The sequence below is a fragment of the Phocoena phocoena genome, chromosome 10 (genome assembly GCF_963924675.1).
Source record: "Phocoena phocoena chromosome 10, mPhoPho1.1, whole genome shotgun sequence".
In the NCBI taxonomy this organism is placed as follows: Eukaryota; Metazoa; Chordata; class Mammalia; order Artiodactyla; family Phocoenidae; genus Phocoena; species Phocoena phocoena.
In genome coordinates, this window is record NC_089228.1 from 52,077,183 (window position 1) to 52,095,968 (window position 18,786).

Below are 18,786 nucleotides of genomic sequence, written 5' to 3' on the forward strand. Positions count from 1 at the left end.
TCTTAAAAAGTACTCCAGTTTTATAGTAAATCTTGAAATCTTGTAGTTTGCATGCCCCAACTTTTCTTTTTCCTTGTCTATTCTTGGCCCTCTGCATTTCCATAAATTTTAGCATCAGCTTGTCAATGTCTGAGATATTTATTAGGATTGTATTAAATCTACATAGGTCAATTTGGGCAGAATTGACAGCTTAACAATTACACTTCCATTGTACTAACATAGGATAGCCCTTCACTACTTAAGTCTTCTTTAATTTTGCTCAGAAATACTTTGTACCATTCTATGTAGAAATCTTACCCATCTTTTGTTAGATTTATTCCTAGGAGTCTGGGATTTTTTTATGCTATGGCAAATAGTATCTTTTAAATTTTTTGTTTTCTGTTTATTGCTGGTATATAGAGATACAGTTGATGTTTTATGTTGACTGTAGACCCAGTTTCCTTGATAAACTTGCCTGTTAATTTGTTTAACACTTTGTATATAGGTTCTTTGGGTTTATCTGTGATACAGTCATAGCATCTGAGAATAACAGTTTTATTTCATTTGTTCCAGTCTTTATGCTTTTGGTTTTCCTTTCTGTGTTCCACGCTGGCTCTGTGACCTCGGACTTAATGAGGCTTTTCCCTCTTTCCTTCCAGATGAGGGTGAGGTACATATTGACTATGAAGATAATTTTCCTGATGACAGATCTGTGTCATTCAGAGAGCTCATGGAGGATTCCCGGACAGAGGCAGAGGAGGACAGGGGTCAGGGAGAAGCCTCTGAGGAGGCTCCAAAGCAGGACCATCTGGTCTCTATTTCTGTGGGGAGAGAAGACACAGCCCAGGATACAGCTTTTGCGCCAACCACAGGTTTGCCCAGCACTGGGAGCAGTGTCCCCACAGACCTGCCAGGATCCCAACAAAACCAGAAGTACATGTTCTGGTTTCCTGATGAGACCTTCCACAAGCCTGAGTTGGAAAAGGAGATGGAAAAGGACACCAAAAAGCAGTTTCCTGCTGGAGACAACCACAGTGGCACCACATTGGCCCCAGGTGAGCCAGAAGAAACTAGGGTCATCTACAGCAGCACTGATGGTCCCTTGGGGCCATTTGTGGGTAGGAATGACAGCAAGGCAGGTGACCCAATGGTGAGCAGCAGCGATGAGTCCTGGTTAGATGGCTACCCTGTGACCGATGGGGCTTGGAGGAAGACAGAGGCAGAAGAGGAGGAAGAGAAGGACAAGGGCAATCGATCAGTAGGGCTGGAAGAAACCTTCCTAGTTACACCCAATCAGCCTGCTCTTGTGGAAGTTAAGAAGCCCAGGAGTACCACTCTCACACTCAGTGAGGACACAACCAACCGTTCAGTTCTTCCAACTCAAACTCTAGATGTAGAAGCTTTGGCTCTCAGACCCATGGGTGTGTCTGAAACTGAGAGTCCCAGCAAGGGGGATGGTGACTTGACCAGGGACCAGTCAACTGTTCCTTGGAGATATGCCACAGAGAAGCCTCCCATGTCCACCCTACCCTATGAGCTCACCAGCTCTATCCTGGAGACGGTGACAACCGCCATCCACAAGACGTCGAACCTCATTCCCTCAACTGTCACGGCGGCCACCCGGACTCCAGTGGAAATCACTTCCCCTGAGGTCCAGGATACCTTTCCATACCTGCTGTCTGAGGACTTCCTGGGACAGGAAGTCCCCGGCCCAGGTGCAAGCGAGGAGCTTCTTCCAACCTTGGAGTCCTGCGTAGGGGATAAATGTCGCAGCCTCAGCAGGGGCCCCATCATTGCCACCATTGTCACGGTCCTGTGCCTGCTTCTGTTCCTGGCAGGCATGGGGGCCGTGTGGGGTTACCGCAGGTGCCAGCACAGGAGCTCCGAGTACAAGCTGAATGTTGGCCAGCGGCACGTTGGTCACTACCACCAGCAGATTGAGATGGAGAAGGTCTAGCCACCTTGGGGGGCTCGCCCGAAGCCCCTTGGGAGGAAGATAAACTGTGACACATCACATTGAGAAACACTGACAATTCACTAGCGCACGAAACAAGTGGAGTAGGGCTCGTCTTTTTTTTCTCAGGTCTTTGTTTTCTAGGCTGAGAAGCATCTCTGGAGGCACCTGGCAGGGCAGGGAGGCTTTGGTGGCATCTTCACACACCTCAGCATCCCCTTGACCATCTGCCCTGGAACCTGTTGCACTAATCCCAGACCTGTGCTTCCTAATTCCAGTGAGAGGTCAAAACTCACCTCTTCATCATACAGTTGTCTTTTCTTTTTTTTTAAGAAAGAAAATGACTGAGACTGCAACATGAAATTTTCAAAATAGATGTGATGTACAGAGCATTTGAGAGCAGTGTTATTTCGGATATAGATATTTAATTGCTGGGAGTGGGATATGGAAGAATAATGGGTTATTTCCTTTTAATGCTGTGACGTTGCTGAGGGCATATGAGCCAAGAACCAGGACATAGTCTAGAAGCTTTGAGATTTTTAAAAAGTTGTTTGTTGAAATTGGAAAGAATTTACGACAGATGTTTGGTTGGGAGGGGAGGGGAGGAGTGGTGGGACACACATCCACCCTGTTCCCTCCATCCTGTGGGACAGCCCATCGTTTTTTTAAAAAACAAGATTTGTTTTGTACCAGTAAGCACCGTTTCCTCTCAGAAGCAGTGGCCTGGTTGTCCTTGACCAGTCTGAGCCTAGGAATGTCTTAGAGTTTTTGCCAGGACTAACAAAACTCAGTCCTCGGTTTCCTTTCTCAGGATTAACCATTCCTCTGAACTCCAGGAAGAGAGAATGAGCTAGGAGGGAAAAAATGTTTCAAGAGGGCCAAGGGCTAGGATATCAAGCATGGGTACCTACCTGATAGAGAAGCAGAGGAATTGAAAAAGAATATGAAATGATCTGTGACGATCTGTACTTTACCCTGTTGTGGCGATTGTGAGCCCTCTAGAAACAGTCTGAGTGCAGGATGGACTCCGCATGGCTGTTGTGCACCCAGTTCACGGTGTCTCAATCATCTTATGGTGACTCAGCATTCTCGCTTATGGTGACAGAGCATGCTCCTCAGACCAGTGGCATCAGCATCACCTGGGAACTTGCTAGAGGTGCAAATTCTCTGGTTCCACCCCAGATGAAGTGGAGACCCTGGGAGTGGGGCCCAGCTATCTGTGTTTTAACTAGCCCTCCAGGTGATTCTGATGCACGCTCAAGACTGAACCACAGGCTTACAAGCACATAAATTTTGAGCTTTGAGGCCAGCTGAGGCTCTGGAGGCACCGATGAGGAACACCTGAGGTCTGTCTTGCACGGAGGTCAGGCATCGCTGTGCCCCTGGATAGCATTTGAGGCTGCCGAAACATCACTTCCAACTCAAAAATAGGTAATATTAATACAAATGTATTAATAAATTTATCACAAATAAATAATACATGCAAATGTATTATTTGATAGAACTGCAAAATAAACCCAACACATCAGTTTTTAAGTTTTTATTGATTTGGTGTCATCTAAATTAATGTTATAGGATCTAAAAATGCACGTAGAAACGGAATGCTTAAAAACACCGTAAACCGGGCTTCCCTGGTGGCACAGTGGTTGAGAGTCTGCCTGCCTGCCGATACAGAGGACGCGGGTTCGTGGCCCGGTCCGGGAAGATCCCACATGCCGCGGAGCGGCTGGGCCCGTGAGCCATGGCCACTGAGCCTGCACGTCTGCAGCCTGTGCTCCGCAACGGGAGGGGCCACAGCAGTGAGAGGCCCGTGTACCGCAAAAAAAACAAAAAACCAAAAAAAACCACTGTAAACCTAAATTGTATGTCATCATGTGTGTTTTGAGACTGGTAAATGTTTACTGCTCACAAAAATTTGGGGGTGGGGATCCATTAACACAAAGCTTCTGACATTTTTAAAATAAATAATTATTCCCCCAGTTACTTAGTGTATTTTATATCTACGTTACATCACAGTGGTTTTTTTTAAAAAGGATTCTCTAGTAGTCTTGAAAGTTATGTCTTAATACTTGTTGGATCTAAGATCACCCTCTCTAAGCCTAACTCTCAGCCATGTGACCTCCCACAGCAGGATTTTGGGGAGTCTGCAGAGCTCCTGCCCCCTCCTCCCTCCTTCCATCTTCCTCACCCCAACCAGAGACCATGCCTCTCACTAAAACAAAAAGCCCAGGGCCTTGCTACTCAAAGTGTGGTTCCCAGGCCAGCAGCACAGACACCACTTAGGAGCTTGTTAGAAATGCAGAATCTCAGGCCCCTCCCCAGACCTGCTGACTCAGACTCTGTGTCTAACAAGATGCTCAGGTGATGGGTGTGTACGGTCAAGTTTGAGAAGCACTGGCCTAAGAGACCAGAACCAATGGCCTCCCTTCTCCTAACTGATGGGACAGTCAAAGGAATCAATAGAGTTAGGGGTAGGTGGTCAGGAAAGCCTGGGGAGGGTTAAGAGAACCATCAAGGTGTGGTGGAGGGCTGTTAGGGGCCCAGATGAGAGCTTCAGCAACAGAAAAGCCCCCGAGGGACAAGGGCTCTGACCTCAAGAAGAATACAGCCCCTGTCCAGCGGTGGCCTAGAGAGGCAGGGTTTTTAAAGGCCTGGACCTCTTCTCTCAGTCTGCAGTCCCTTGCCAGCAAGTCCCAGCTGCGGTCAGCGGCAGTCGAGGGTGAGGGAGTCCAGGCAATGTCTACCCAGAAGCACAGGGCAAGGTGGACAACAGATCTGGAGGTGTGAATGGAGTAACCCAGCTCAGAGACCGTCAGCACCAGTCCCACCTGCCTCACGTCCCTCTTTACCTCTGCAAACACCGGTTATGGCCCCTCCCAAGCCACCCAATGTTGTGGACACTGTTGGTGTCCACCCAGATCCCCTTCACTGGGCAGGTGAACCCTCCTCCTTCTGCCCTGTTGGCTGCTAAAATGCTCATAAATGCATACACGTACCCTTCTCACCCAGAGAATTGTCCTCAGCCTAATGGGAGTTCCCTCACCCAGGAATTAGCCCCTCACACCCCTCCACCCATGCGGCAGCCTGCATGCAGCCAGTGAGTTATGGACACAAGCACACAGAAGGCCAGCCTCCTTGCCTCAAGGTGGGAGAGCTCCCATGGGATCATGCTGAGGCTGGTCTCCAAGGAGACCACACCCTTTCCAGCTCCTTCCTGCTTCCCTTCTCCTGAGAGCACCCCATCACTCGCACAACGCTTTGCTTCAAGAGATCAGGACTTAAGACGTCCATTGATGGGTAAACTCTTACTGCCTACACCGCCACTCCTGCTCCGTCCAAACTTTTCCCCTGTATCCTCCAGAACTCCTGGGCTGACATCAACAGAATCCGTGTCCTCCACCACCTCTTCCAATAGCCGATGTGTGTGAACTCTCTGGCCCATAGGTCTAGTTTTGCCCTGGCTGGTTCCTCACTCTTTCCACCTGCCTCCTTCTACACTTTTCTTTCTCCTTGCTGGTCCTTGGGTGATAGGCCTGGAGCACGGTAGCTATTGGCTGTCATGCCTGGAGGCTTTTGGTCCTCATTAAACAGTAAATGCTTTATCACTTCTCAGACCTTGGCAGCAAGGGACCAGCTCATCAGATCCAAAGCAAGCCCTGGATTCCCAGTGTTTTCCTAGCGAGATCCCAGTTCTCTGAAAGAGAGTCTTCCTGGGGAGAGGAATGAGCCTGCATCTCCTGAAGGCTCTGGGCCCACCCATGGCTGGCAAGGAATCCCCCCCTGCGTGACAGCCAACAGTCCTTGGGGTGAGGGCTCTGCTTCACTAGATGCACATCAGAAACCTCACAGACCTGAGAAAACCGCTCATTACAACACGCGTCCTAGAATGACTGGGTCCGGTTAAGACAGCCCCACCACCAGACTGAGAAAGAAAGCAGTAAAGAACAAGAAAAGGGGCTTCCCTGGTAGCACAGTGGTTGAGAGTCCGCCTGCCGATGCAGGGGACACGGGTTCATGCCCCGATCTGGGAAGATCCCACATGCCGCGGAGCGGCTGGGCCCGTGAGCCATGGCCGCTGAGCCTGCACGTCCGGAGCCTGTGCTCCGCAACGGGAGAGGTCACAACAGTGAGAGGCCCACGTACCGCAAAAAAAAAAAAAAAAAAACAAGCAAAGTAAGGGACTTCCCTGCTGGTCCAGTGGTTAAGACCCCACGCTTCCACTGCAGGGGGGCACGGGTTGGATCCCTGGTCAGGGAACTAAGATCCCGCATGCTGTGTGGTCAAAAAAAAAAAAAAGGAAGCAAAGTAAAACATTTAATGTGATTCTAATTTCCCACAGAGTGAAATTGTACCCACTGCCCTGACCCAAGGAGAGGAAGTGGAAAAGATATCGGCAACAACCTTTGTAGTGTGGCCTGCTGACCACGCCCCTAAAGTGGGCCCATCTTGTTTCTGTTGGTACAGTTAAGAAATTGCTTCATTTCTTCCCACTCTTTCTCTTGTAAAAGGAGGCACCATCAATCTCACGCTATCAGCTCCAAGAGGATAGCCAGTCGACTCATTCAACAAGCCACCAAAGCCGGATTTGAGGTGGGGCGCACTTTAGGCCTAGAGTATGCTCACTGTGCCCACCTCCGAGAGAGAACATTCTGCTATGGCACATTCCACGGCTGCTCCTGACTTGTTTCTGGGGTAGGAGTGGGTCAGCGAAGGCGAAGCTGGGCCATCCTGGTGAATTCCCTCTCAGGGAGATGCCCCGGGGACGGGCTGCAGGCACAGGAAGTCCTATGCACAAAAACTTTGGCTGAGGCTGACTTAAGGTCCCTTCCCTTTCCACCCCCCTCCTTGTATATAGTTTAAACTCTCCACACTAGGTCATTCAAGCCTGGAGTCACCAGAAAAAAGAAGTCGCTGTTTGGGAGATGGCAGATGGTCAAGAGTTCGGACAGCTGCGATGAAGGATTAGTTGTGGGTTTTTCTCAGAGCCTCGCTACAAACTGTGCGGCCGTTCCATGTGCAAACACTATTAAATGAGAATGTTTTCTCTGGCTCCAATCCACCTTCTCCCCACAGTTTAAGTATTGAATTTTTAAAAAAAAACTGAAGTAGTTTAGGTTTATATCTCACATTTAAAACTTAAAAACGTTATTTCCATCAATGTTGGCAGAAACGGGCCACTGTTGATTCCACCAGCAGTCATAATATAAACTCTTGCCCACTGACAATCTAACAAATCATTTTCTGTTTGCCACTGAGTTTGGTTCAATAAAATTTTTGTGCTCTTAACATTCCCTTAGTGAGAACTCCTAAAAGCAACGTTTCCAAAGGCGGCATTTGTGGGCAACGGACACAGTGGTTCTGGATCCCAGAGGTGAGCACAACAGGTTAGTGGCAGTAATTAGAAAGCCTCAAACTCAGAAAAATATTAGTACATTGAATAGCGTGGTATGTGCAACATTTCAGTCCATTAGTGGCTTTTAAACCTTTATGTACACACAAACCTGCCCCCAGCCCTTCCCTGCTAAGGTAAAGTGTGAACATTAACAGAGGCGCAGGGGGTGCCTTTAGACCCTCCCCAGTGTAGGCCCCTGCCTGGGCTGCCTGAGAGGCATTGGGGCTGGAGAGAACCCCCTGCCCCATGGTGGGCAGCCTCCCTGGGTGGAAACCTAACAGTACCCGTGGGGCTGCGTGCAGGTGGGTCAGAGGACAAGCAAGGCATCCTAGTCTCGGTCTGGAAACTCCCACAAAGCTTACAAATGTGTTTTGTTTTGTTTTGTTTTTTTCAAAAGACCCACGACGTCTCAATCCAGGATTCTTCTAGGTTCTTCCAAGAAAACCCGCTCAGGGAGGTACTGGGCTGAGGTCGCTGAATGCAGCCTCCGAGCTGGGGTTTTTTCATGGTGGGTTTGGAAGAATCGCCCCACTTTTTTTTTTATTTATTTAATTGGTTTGGCTTCTTTCGAAGTAAAAACTGAGTAATTTGGTTCCACAGCCTTCAAGCAAAGCAAAGTGCTGACAGTGTTGATCCTACTGTCCCCAGGGTTTCTTTCCCAGGAGACACCGCTAGGATGGGGGTGGAGGCGCTTTCAGTCCCCAGTGAAAAGAGGCCAACCTTAGACAGTGAAGGAGAACCTCTGCCCACCACCAGGCAACCCCGTGGGGAACATCCTCACCCACAGAAAGTTCTCCTGGGCTTCAAGGAGGAGGACCACAGGGAAGCTCTGTGGGCACAGAGAGGTGGACAGGGTCAGGCCTCCTTGCATGTCCTCGTACAGCCGGGAAGAGCCGCAGCCTGGAGCTTCAAGGAGGCTCAAGTGTGTGCGGGTCCAGAGCCTCCACTGATGGGGTCCTGGGGCAGGGCACCCACACACGGGCCCCGCCTGCCTTGCAGTCCCGCCCTGGGACCCACTCCCCACTGGATCCCTGACTTAGGCTCGGCTAATGACCTCACCTGAGAAAACGCTCCAATTTTATTTGCAGCCTGAACATGGCATCCCAGCCTCAGACAGCTGCTTGGCACCAAATGCCTTACTTACCCACCCAGCCATCTTCCCCATCTCAGGAAATGGCAACTCCATCCTTTCCGTGCTTCCAGCCCCAAACCTCGAGGTCACCTCGAGCCTCTCTCGTTTTTCCTCTTACGCTCTACGGCTAATCTGTTAGCAAATCCTATTGGCCCTGCTTTCAAAATAATCCACAATCTGACCACTCCTCACCATGTCTCTCCTGCTACCGCCCGGGGACGAGCCCGCATCCCCCTTGCCTGGATTTTTGCAGCCATCCCCTAATTGGTATTCCTGCTTCTACCCTTGCTCGCTTCCATGTTTCTCACAGGATGGCAGCTGGCATGCTCCCTGTAAAACGCAAGTCAGCCCAGTCTCCGCTCTGCTCCACAGCTCCCACCCCACTCAGGGTAGAAGCCAGTGGCCTTACACTGGCCGGCAAGGCTGAGCCATCCACCCTCCCACCCACACACTTATCCTCACCTCCTTCCATTCTGCCCCTGGCCCACGCCTCCCCTGGGCCTCCTTACTGTCCCCAGACCACACAAGCACATCCCCACTGTCGGGCACTGCACACGCTGCCCCCTCTGGCCTGGAATGCTCTGCCCTGAGACCCACTTCCCTAGGTCTCTGCTCTGCTGTCACCTTGCTGAGGCTCTCCCTGACCACTCTATTTAAAACTGCAGCCTTGGAACTTCCCTGGTGGTCCAGTGGTTAAGACTCCATGCTTCCACTGCAGGGGACCCGGGTTTGATCCCTGGTCTGGGAACTATGGTCCCACATGCGCCACGGCCAAAAAATTCAAAACACAAAACAAAAACTGAAGCATCTCCAGGCCTCCTTACCGCCTTCCCTGCTTAATTTTTCTCCATAGCAATGATCACCCTCTGATGCTTTGTACATATTTATTTTTGTTTATCTGTTGTCTGTCTTTCCCTGAGGAATGTAGGCTCCATGAGGGCAGGGACTTTTTTTTTTTCTGTTTTTCTGTGCAGTATCTCCAGTGCCCAGGTCAAAGCCTAGCACGTAGTAGGTGCTCAGTAAATATTTGTTGAAAGAGTGAATGAAACTAGCTTCCCTCTGCTTCCTTCCATTCCCAACTCTGAGACTAATGGCTGAGCACTGTCCTCAGATGGGATCTACCAACCATTGTAAGACTTTGGACATGTTAAAGGGTTGGGCAAAACCCACATTTCTGTACTCGACCCTGTCTACCCAACTTCTTTTTCAATGGGCGCCAGAAAAAATGCTGGTCAGACCGTGTACAGACCATCATGAGAAGTTTAGCCTTTGTCCTCACCATCTTTGCTGGATCAGGGGATGGGGAGAAACAAAACCAAAATGTGGAAAAGCAGAAAGGCTAGAGTAGGTTTTTATAATTACCACCTTTTAGGAGTATTTTTCTTATTTAAAAAATAATACTGATTTTCTGGGAAAAGAAAAAAACTATCCATGGAAAACTGTCCTTCTAACCAAAATGGTGAGAAGGCAGGTATAAAAATGGAGAAGGCAGGTGTGAAGATGGGGGACAGGTGTGAAGATGGGGAGACAGGTGTGAAGAGGGGGAGACAGATGTGAAGAGGGGGAGACAGGTGTGAAGGGGGCAGGTGTGAAGATGGGAAGCAGGTGTGAAGAGGGGGGCAGGTGTGAAGATGGGAAGCAGGTGTGAAGGGGCAGGTGTGAAGATGGGGGGCAAGTGTGGGGGGGGGTAGGTGTGAAGCTGGGGAGGCAAGTGTGAAGGGGAGGCAGGTGTGAAGATGGGGGCAAGTGGGGGGGCAGGTGTGAAGCTGGGGAGGCAGGTGTGAAGGGGGCAGGTGTGAAGATGGGGAGGCAGGTGTGAAGGGGGCAGGTGTGAAGATGGGGGGCAGGTGTGAAGAGCGGGGGCAGGTGTGAAGGGGGGGCAGGTGTGGACACGTGGAAACCAGGCTCACCCCTGGTTAGCTGTAGTTAGAGATGGGGGCTTCCCTTTCACTTCACAGAGTAAAGAGAAGGCTCTGAGGTATCAACAACTTGTACTATTAGGAAAAGGAAGACAAAGAATCTGTGTTTCCTGAACATCGAGAGGAAGTCTCTCTGGCTGCTGGGGGCTATCTGGTCTCCTCCAGCTCCAAGAGGTCATCCACATACTCCACAACCTCTCCCTGTAAGAGACAATAAGACACCTCTGTTAAGCAGGTACCTGACCTTCAAAGTGCTGGTGAGCAGAGACTGTTTCCAAGAGGCAACTGCCAGCCACCCCTAGGCTGGAGCAGCCTTTCCTCCCTCGAGCCCAAAGGGTCTGACTTCTCCCTGGGAGGGACCTGGCTTCCACACCATGTGAACTTGGAGTCAAGTGCTCCAAGACCCCCAGATGGTCTGTGTGAACTGAGCAGTCCAGCCCCTTCTGAAAGACCCTGTTTAGTGCCCTTCTTCTGTGCATCCCTCCCCCAGCCCTACTCCCCTCCCATTAGCAGTTACCCCACAGGAAGACTTTCTGTCTGTTCCCTTTCTGCCTTGATCACCAGACCACGAGCTTTTCAAGGACCAGGACCTTCTTCTGCAGAAACTGGCACACACAGGTCTCAGTAAACCTGCTAGGGGATGGCTGACTGTGTGTAGGCGTGTAACTGCTGGTGCGACTGAAGCAATCAGGCCACTCAAACAAGAGACGCTTGGGTAGTACAGGAGCCCACCTGCTCCCTCCTTTTGCAATGAGCCTTAAGGCTCTACCTGAAACAGCCCAGCATACTTTCTGATTTCCTTCTCTGCGTTGATTCCACTCCCATGACACACCTGACCCACCAGCTGATGACACCCACTCCCTCTACTGCAGAGAATGAGTGAATCACCAAGAAGGCCAAGCCCCTTCCCCCGAGGTCAGTACAGGCAGCCCCACCGATGGTGACCACCCCCTGCTAAAGCCTGGCCCCCCTCACGGAGGCCTCCCTCCCAGGCCAAGAGCCAATTTGCTCCTTTTGATATTTTAACACAGAGAGAGTCAAAAGGTCTCTCAGCACTTGAGAATAGTTAGAAAATCTATCAAGTACATGAGACACAAAAGGGATCTTATTATTTTTAACAAATGCTTCTACACATCATGCCTGCAATTAGGAACTCAAGTGATGGGAGTGGAAGACCGCTGCTTGAATAAATGACATTCTTCAGTTGCTTTCTGGACCCCAAAAGGAAAACAGGGTATGGTAGAGGATTACATATATGGCCATGACATCTGTTCCCAGGGTTACGGTTTCCTGCTGTGGGGCTACTGTGAGGTGGGGATGATAGCATTGTTTGCTTTTAGCTCACTACTAAGTGTCCCCGGCAATAGAGATTAAAGAAACACATCCTCCTATGAGGTCACTGGTGTCGCCCTCAGATCTATCGATATTTTCCAGGCACCCATCCCCTAGCTGTTGGGAGTGCCGCTGCTAATGGCTTATACCTATCCCTTCTCTGCATGACTGATCTTGGCCAAAATGAGCAGCCCTGCCAGGGAGCTTATACACCACCCGCTCCGGGCTGCCAACAACTAGTGAGGGACTGAGAAAGGGGATGACAAAAGGCAGAAGGAGCTCTGTGATACAATGCATGCCCCGGAGCTCCCCGCAGGATCAGGATAACCTGACTGCAGGTGAGACCACATGCGTGCGTAGCTCCTTCCCCTGCCCCTCACCTCCTTTCCTACCCAAGAGCATCTATTTCAGCTTGCTTTATAAACGTTCTGAAACTGTAACAGGGCCTCTGCAAAATTTTTAACCAGTGTGCAAACTTTCAGGAGTTCTTACACATATTTCAAGCCCAGAAAGATATAAAGAAGGATACCACAAATATCAGGAGACTAGATTGACGCTTTGTTTCGAAGTAGCATTTTGTCCTTTGGAAATTTTTAAGGATTAACTAAGAATTTTATTGTGTTGGTTACAGTTTATTTCAAATTATTACTTGCCATAATTTGATAGATAATTTTAAAAATAGCTCATTCTTTAGAAATTCTTTTAACATTCTAAAGCTTTGATTAATAACCTAACTACTCTGGGAACTTCAATGGAGTCCTGTTATCTTGACAGGTCCAAGTCTAAGAATCCTAGGAATTTTAAAGCCTGGAATAAGCCTGGTCTATTCACTAGATGATTACTAAGCAGTCGTGTGACTTTGAGTAAGTCACTCTACCTTTCTGAGTTTGTTTCCTCATCTGTGACATGAGACAGCTTTACTGAATCTCATAAAGGGTCTCTTCTTGTTCTAACATTTATGATTTTTTTTTCTAAATGCATTGTTTTTGTATGTTAAAAGTCTTCAAAGGGTTCATAACCAGGAATTCACCTCTGGGAATTTATCCTAAGGAAATGATCAGAGAAAAGGTAAAAGATTTAGTAACTGCTGTGTTATTGATAAAAGCAAAAAGTGGGAAGCAACCGAAATGCGTATAAAAAGAGCTTTACTTAAAAAATCCACACCATGGAATATTAGTCATTAAAAAATTGTCTTTAGGGCTTCCCTGGTGGCGCAGTGGTTGAGAGTCTGCCTGCCGATGCAGGGGACACGGGTTCGTGCCCCAGTCCAGGAAGATCCCACATGTCGCGGAGCGGCTGGGCCCGTGAGCCATGGCCGCTGAGCCTGCGTGTCCGGAGCCTGTGCTCCGCAACGGGAGAGGCCACAGCAGTGAGAGGCCCGTGTACCGCAAAAAAAAAAATTGTCTTTATAATGAACATTAACTAACAAGATTAACAAAAACCACAAAATCATCTCAATAGGTGCAGAAAAAACATTTGGCAAAATTCAACACCAAAACATTTGAAAAAATTCCTCGTTTGTCAAACGATAAAAAACATTCAACTAACTAGGAATAGAAGAGGAACTTCCTCAACCTGATAAAGGGCCCTACCACAGCTAAGAATGTACTTAATGCTGAAACAGAAGGCTTTCCTTCTAAGATTAGGAACAAGACAAGGATTTCCACTCTCTCCATTTCTATTCAACATTGTACTAGAGGTTTTAGCCAGAAAAATAAACAAAAGACATCCAGACTGGAAAAGAAATAAAACCATGTCTATTCACAGATAACATGATCTTGTATACAGAGACTCCTTAGGAATCCATACACATCAAAAAAAAGTTTAGAACTGATAAACAAGTTCAATAAGTTTGCGAGATTACAATATCAACATACAAAAATCAGCTGTATTTCTATACACCAGCAACGCACAACTAGAAAATCAAAATAAGAAAAACAATTCCATTTCCAATAGCACCAAGAATAACAAAACTTGGGAAAATATTATTGAAGGAAGTTAAAGAAGACCTAAATAAGTAGAAAGATATCCCATATTCATGGATCGGAATATTTAATATTGTTGAGATGCCAGTCAATCTTCAGATTCAGCACAATTCCTATAAAAATCCCAGCTGCCTTTTGCAGAATTTGGCAAGTTGATCCCATATTTCATATGGAATGGCAAGGGGCCCAGAATAGCCAAAAGAATCTAGAAGAAGAAGAAAGAAGTTGGAAGACTCACACTTCCCAATCTCAAAATGCAGTACAAAGCTACAGTATTCAAGACAATGCAGTACTGGCATAAGGATAGAAATCTAGATCAATGGAATAGAATTGAGAGTCCAGATATAAACCTTCACATTTAAGGTCAATTGATTTCTTACAAGGGTACCCAGACAATTGAATAGGGAAAGAAAGTCTTTTCAACAAATGATGCTGGACAACAGTATTTCCACACACAAAAGAATGAAACTGGACCACTATCTCACATCATATGTTAAATTAACAAAAAAAAAAAAAGATTGTAGACCTAAATGTAAGTGTATAACACTATAAAAACCTTAGAAAAAACAGTAAATTTTAGTGATCTTGGATAAGACAATATTTTCTTTGATATGACAGCAAAAACACAAGCAACAAAAGAAAAAATAGATAAGTTGGATTTCATCAAAATTTAAAACTTTTGAGCTTCAAGACACCGTTAACAAAGTGAAAAGATAATGCACAGATTGGGGGGAAATTTTTAGAATTCATATATCTGACGGGGGACTTATAACCATAACATATAAAGAACTCTTACAACTCAACAATGAAAAGACAAGCAACCCAATTTAAAAATGGGCAAAGGACTTGAATAGAATCAACATTTCTCCAAAGAAGATATACAAATGGCTAATAGCCATATGAAAAGATGCTCAACACCATTAGTCAATAGGGAAACGTAAGTCAAAACCATAATTAGGTACCACTTCACACCCACTAGAATGGCTATAATAAAAAAGACAGACACACACACATACACACACACAAAAAAAGAAAGACAGACACTATAAGTGTCAAGGAAGATGTAACAGATTAAAACTCTCATACATTGCTGGTGGGACTGTAAAATGATTCAGCCAGTTTGGAAAACAGTCTGGCAGTTCTTTAACAAGTTAAATATAGAGTAATAGGACTCAGAAATTCTACTCCTAAATATATACTCCTAGGTATAAGAGAATTGAAAATTTTTGCCCAAACAAAAATTTGTACCCAAATGTCCATAGTATCATTATTCAAAGTAGCCGAAAAGTAGAAACAACCCAAATGTCCATCAACCAAGGAATAAACAACAGGTGGTATATCCACACGGTAGAATATTATTCAGCAATGAAAAGGAATTTTTACATGTAACGTGATGCATGTTACAACATGGCTAAACCCGGAAAACATCACGCTCAGTGAAAGAAACTAGTCAAAGACCAAAAACCATGATTCCATTCACATGAAACATCCAGAACAGGTAAATCCAGAGACAGAAAGTAGGTCAGTGGTTGCCAGGGGCTGGGGGAAAGGGTCGGGGTGGGCAGAGGGGAAGGAATGGAAAGTGACTACTAATGGGTTTGGGCTTTCATCTGGTTTTTTTTTTTTTATGGCTGCACAGCATGACATGCGGGATCTTAGTTCCCCAACCAGGGATGGAACCCCGGCCCTCAGCAGTGAGAGCATGGAGTCCTAACCACCAGACTGCCGGGGAAGTCCCTGGGCTTTCATTTGGGTGATGAAAACGTTCTCAAATTTGAATGCATAACTTTATGAATATACTAAAAAAAAACCCACTGGATTGTATACTTTAGAAAGGAGAACTGTACAATATGTGAAGAATATCTCAATCAAACTGTTCTAGAAAAACATAACCAGGGAAATTGCTCAAACTACAGTGTTACAATGGAAAAGCCATGATATATAATTACAGTCAAGTTTATAGTGAATATATATTGGAAATATATAGAAAAAACTGGAGACATAAATACCAAAATATCAATAGTAGCTTGCCTCTAGATAATCAGGAACTCTACTGTCCCGTTTTTCCTAAATACTTTTTTCTCAGGAATTCCCTGGCGGTCCAGTGGTTAAGACTCCATGCTTCCACTGCCTGGGACGTGGGTTCGATCCCTGGTCAGGGAACTAAGATCCCGCATGTCGTGCTGTGCAGCCAATAAATAAGTAAATAAATATATTTTTCTCCACTTTACAAACCATAGCGGTCAACCTTGTTTGTGTCTGGTCAGCATTCCTTCCTTTTCAGCATCCTTGTAGTCATATCACAGGCTCTGCTTCAAGAGAACTCAAGCCAAGACATATGGCACATGGGTCACTTCCTAGTTTGTAAAGCACTTCGATGTGCAAAGTGGTATTTCATTCTTCCGACCCTGTGAGGTCAATGTTATTAGCCCCATTTTACAGATGAAGTACTGAGGCTCAGGGGAGCTAAATGCATGCTAGTGGTCGATCCATCTCATGCAAATTCATGCATAGAAAACAAACTCCACAATGATGTCTTATTTACAGGTGCTTCACTGAAAACTGGGGCAGTGGAAAGAGCAGACATGGAGGCTCAGGGCTGCCGGGTCTGGCCTAGCAGCTCCCGGAACCTTCCTGTCCAAGCTCCTCAGCTGTAAAGTGAGGGGTCAGACGAGAACAAACCCGCAGCTCTCTCCCAGCTCCGATGGCTGGCAAGTCCACAGCTGTCTTAGAAAGAGTTTGATGGTTTGTTCCAAACGCATCTCTCTAAACGCTACCCCTAATGATGGCCTTTCTGTGACTAGGCTGCCCCACCACAGAATGACGGCTCCATAACCAGCAGAGTCTCCACCGTCAATAAAGAAGTCAGCTAAGTAAGACTTAATCAGGAATTTCAAGCGACCCCAGAGAAGGATAAAATGCCTAATATACAGAAAACAAAACAAAACAAACTGACAGAAAAATTGGAATGTGGGCTTCCCAGTGTCTTCAGAGTGCTAAAATTCAGTGTGTTTTTATAATGTTAAAAAATGATGCTTGATGCCACACGGTGCAGGAAAAGAAAAAAAAAAAAGATGCTTGGATGGCTCCTGGGATGGGTTCCTGGAGGATGGCTCTGTACTCTGTCAGGAAACGTGGTGCTTCAGCCTGGGTTTCCTAGAAAACCCTTCTTGCCCAGGCCAGTGCTCTGACACATAAAAACGCCCACAGAAACTCTGTTTCCCAAGGCCCCTTCTGTTTCTCCTTTCAGGGGCGACTCGGCCTTCCAATGATTTTTAACAAAGCTGTGAGTAATATTTTCTCTTAGCCAGACGTGTGCTAAACAGGAAAACTTACCTCATCATCATCCATTATGTTTTCCTTAGCAAAGTCATGTAGCTCTTTCTGGAGTGTCGTCACGTTGAAGAACTGAACTGCTTCCTGTTCAGACACAAACAGAGAACAGTTTATATGACCAACCTTTTAAGGGGAGAACTGGGCTGGTGGCAGGTGGGGAAAGGGTATGAGCTTTCTTCGGGGGGTGATGAAAATGTTTAAAATTAAATAGTGGTAACGGTCGCACAGCTCTGTGACTATACTAAGACCACTGAATTGTGCACTTTGAAAGCATGAATTTGACAGTATATGAATTATATCTCAATTTGAAAAAAAGAGTAGCCAATCCTGAGTGAATGAAAGTGTGTGTGTGTGTGTGTGTGTGTGTGTGTGTGTGTGTGTGTGTGTTGGCTGGACAGTGAAGTTGAAGGAAGATGTATGTATGGCAAACCAGGACAGCACGCACAAATCTCAATGAAAATACAAGTTAAGGGCAAATTAGAAAAGATCTTCTGAAAGTGATATATAATCCATAGGTTTCCCTGAACACATGCAAAGCTGAGTGCATCCATCAAGGGAATTAAATGATATTCATCCATAAACAAGCCTGCCATGGAGCTGTTAAAAAAAAAAAAAAAGTAGGTGGTATGGGTGCGACATGGGAAGTGTTCATGATGAAATTGTTAGAAAGACAAAGCAAGTTGCAAAACAGTAGGTAAGATCCCATTTTTGTAAAAATTGATAGTTACATGCTGCATATACAGTAAATGCATAGCTATAGGGCAGGATGAGAAAGAGAAAATATGGGATTAAGAAGCAGTCTCAGGTTTCCCTGATGGCACAGTGGTTGAGAGTCCGTCTGCTGATGCAGGGGACACGGGTTCGTGCCCCGGTCCGGGAAGATCCCACGTGCCGCGGAGCGGCTGGGCCCGTGAGCCATGGCCGCTGAGCCTGCGCGTCCGGAGCCTGTGCTCCGCAACGGGAGAGGCCACAGCAGTGAGAGGCCCGCGTACCGCAAAAAAAAAAAAAAAGCAGCAGTCTCAATTCCTAAGTGAATCATTTCTGTAATGTTTAAAATTTGTAGAGTGCTTACTGATTTAGAAGCGAGAACAAAGATGTAAAATGTTAAAAGATAAAAAAGCTACAAAAAAAACCTGAGTTTCCCTTCCTTTCTGAAATAACCTGTCTCTTAAGATGCGAAGCTGCTTCCTGAAAGTGGGATGAAGAAGAGAACAGGAAACGCGATGGCTGGTGCACTGGCACGTACTGGTCTGGGCTGGAAATGCTCCTCCAAGAGCCCCCACTTGTCCCTGTGGTACTGATAATACACCAGGTTCTGCTTCATGACTTTATCGTCCTGGTCAAAGAGCAGGTAGCTGACTGCACAGGGGGCTGCGTTCTTCAAGTCGTTCACTGAAGGCAAAGGAGACAACAACAGGAAATCAGCCAACCTCTCCCGACCCACCCTCCATTTCATAACACCTTCAAAAAGAGAAAGATCACCAACAAGCCCCTTCTCCACAGACCCTCCTTCGGAATACCTGCAAAGACAAAAGAAATCTTCCCAGGGTGAAAAGGTCATAGATAGGGTATCCATGGGAACGTGGAGGCCAGTTTGGAAAACAGAAGAAGTTCCTCTTTAGGCAGAGACCTATGCAGAAATACCTATATTCCCCTCAGGCCTTGGAGACCTGGGCTGGTGTCACAGCCCTGGAACCTAAGCAGGCTTGGGTCCCAAGGCTGGACTGTCCTGAAGCTGAGGGAGCTGGTGAGGACAT

The 18,786-nt window shown here is 46.8% G+C and overlaps 2 protein-coding genes across 2 annotated transcripts in view; one reads left to right on the plus strand and one right to left on the minus strand.

Moving 5' to 3' along the window:
• The window catches only part of SUSD5 (sushi domain containing 5), a 37,028-nt gene extending 35,092 nt beyond the window's left edge, over positions 1 to 1,936 (plus strand). The window contains exon 6 of the mRNA XM_065885935.1: positions 639 to 1,936. Within this exon, the coding sequence (XP_065742007.1) occupies positions 639 to 1,936 (1,298 nt within the window). The remainder of the gene's footprint in view (positions 1 to 638) is intronic.
• Positions 1,937 to 10,434: 8,498 nt separating this feature from the next.
• CRTAP (cartilage associated protein) overlaps positions 10,435 to 18,786 on the minus strand; it is a 34,675-nt gene continuing 26,323 nt past the window's right edge. The window contains exons 5-7 of the mRNA XM_065885373.1: positions 18,276 to 18,421; positions 17,030 to 17,113; positions 10,435 to 10,577 (exon numbers count right to left, since the gene is read on the minus strand). Coding sequence (XP_065741445.1) covers positions 10,524 to 10,577; positions 17,030 to 17,113; positions 18,276 to 18,421 — 284 coding nt within the window. The 3' untranslated portion in view covers positions 10,435 to 10,523. The remainder of the gene's footprint in view (positions 10,578 to 17,029; positions 17,114 to 18,275; positions 18,422 to 18,786) is intronic.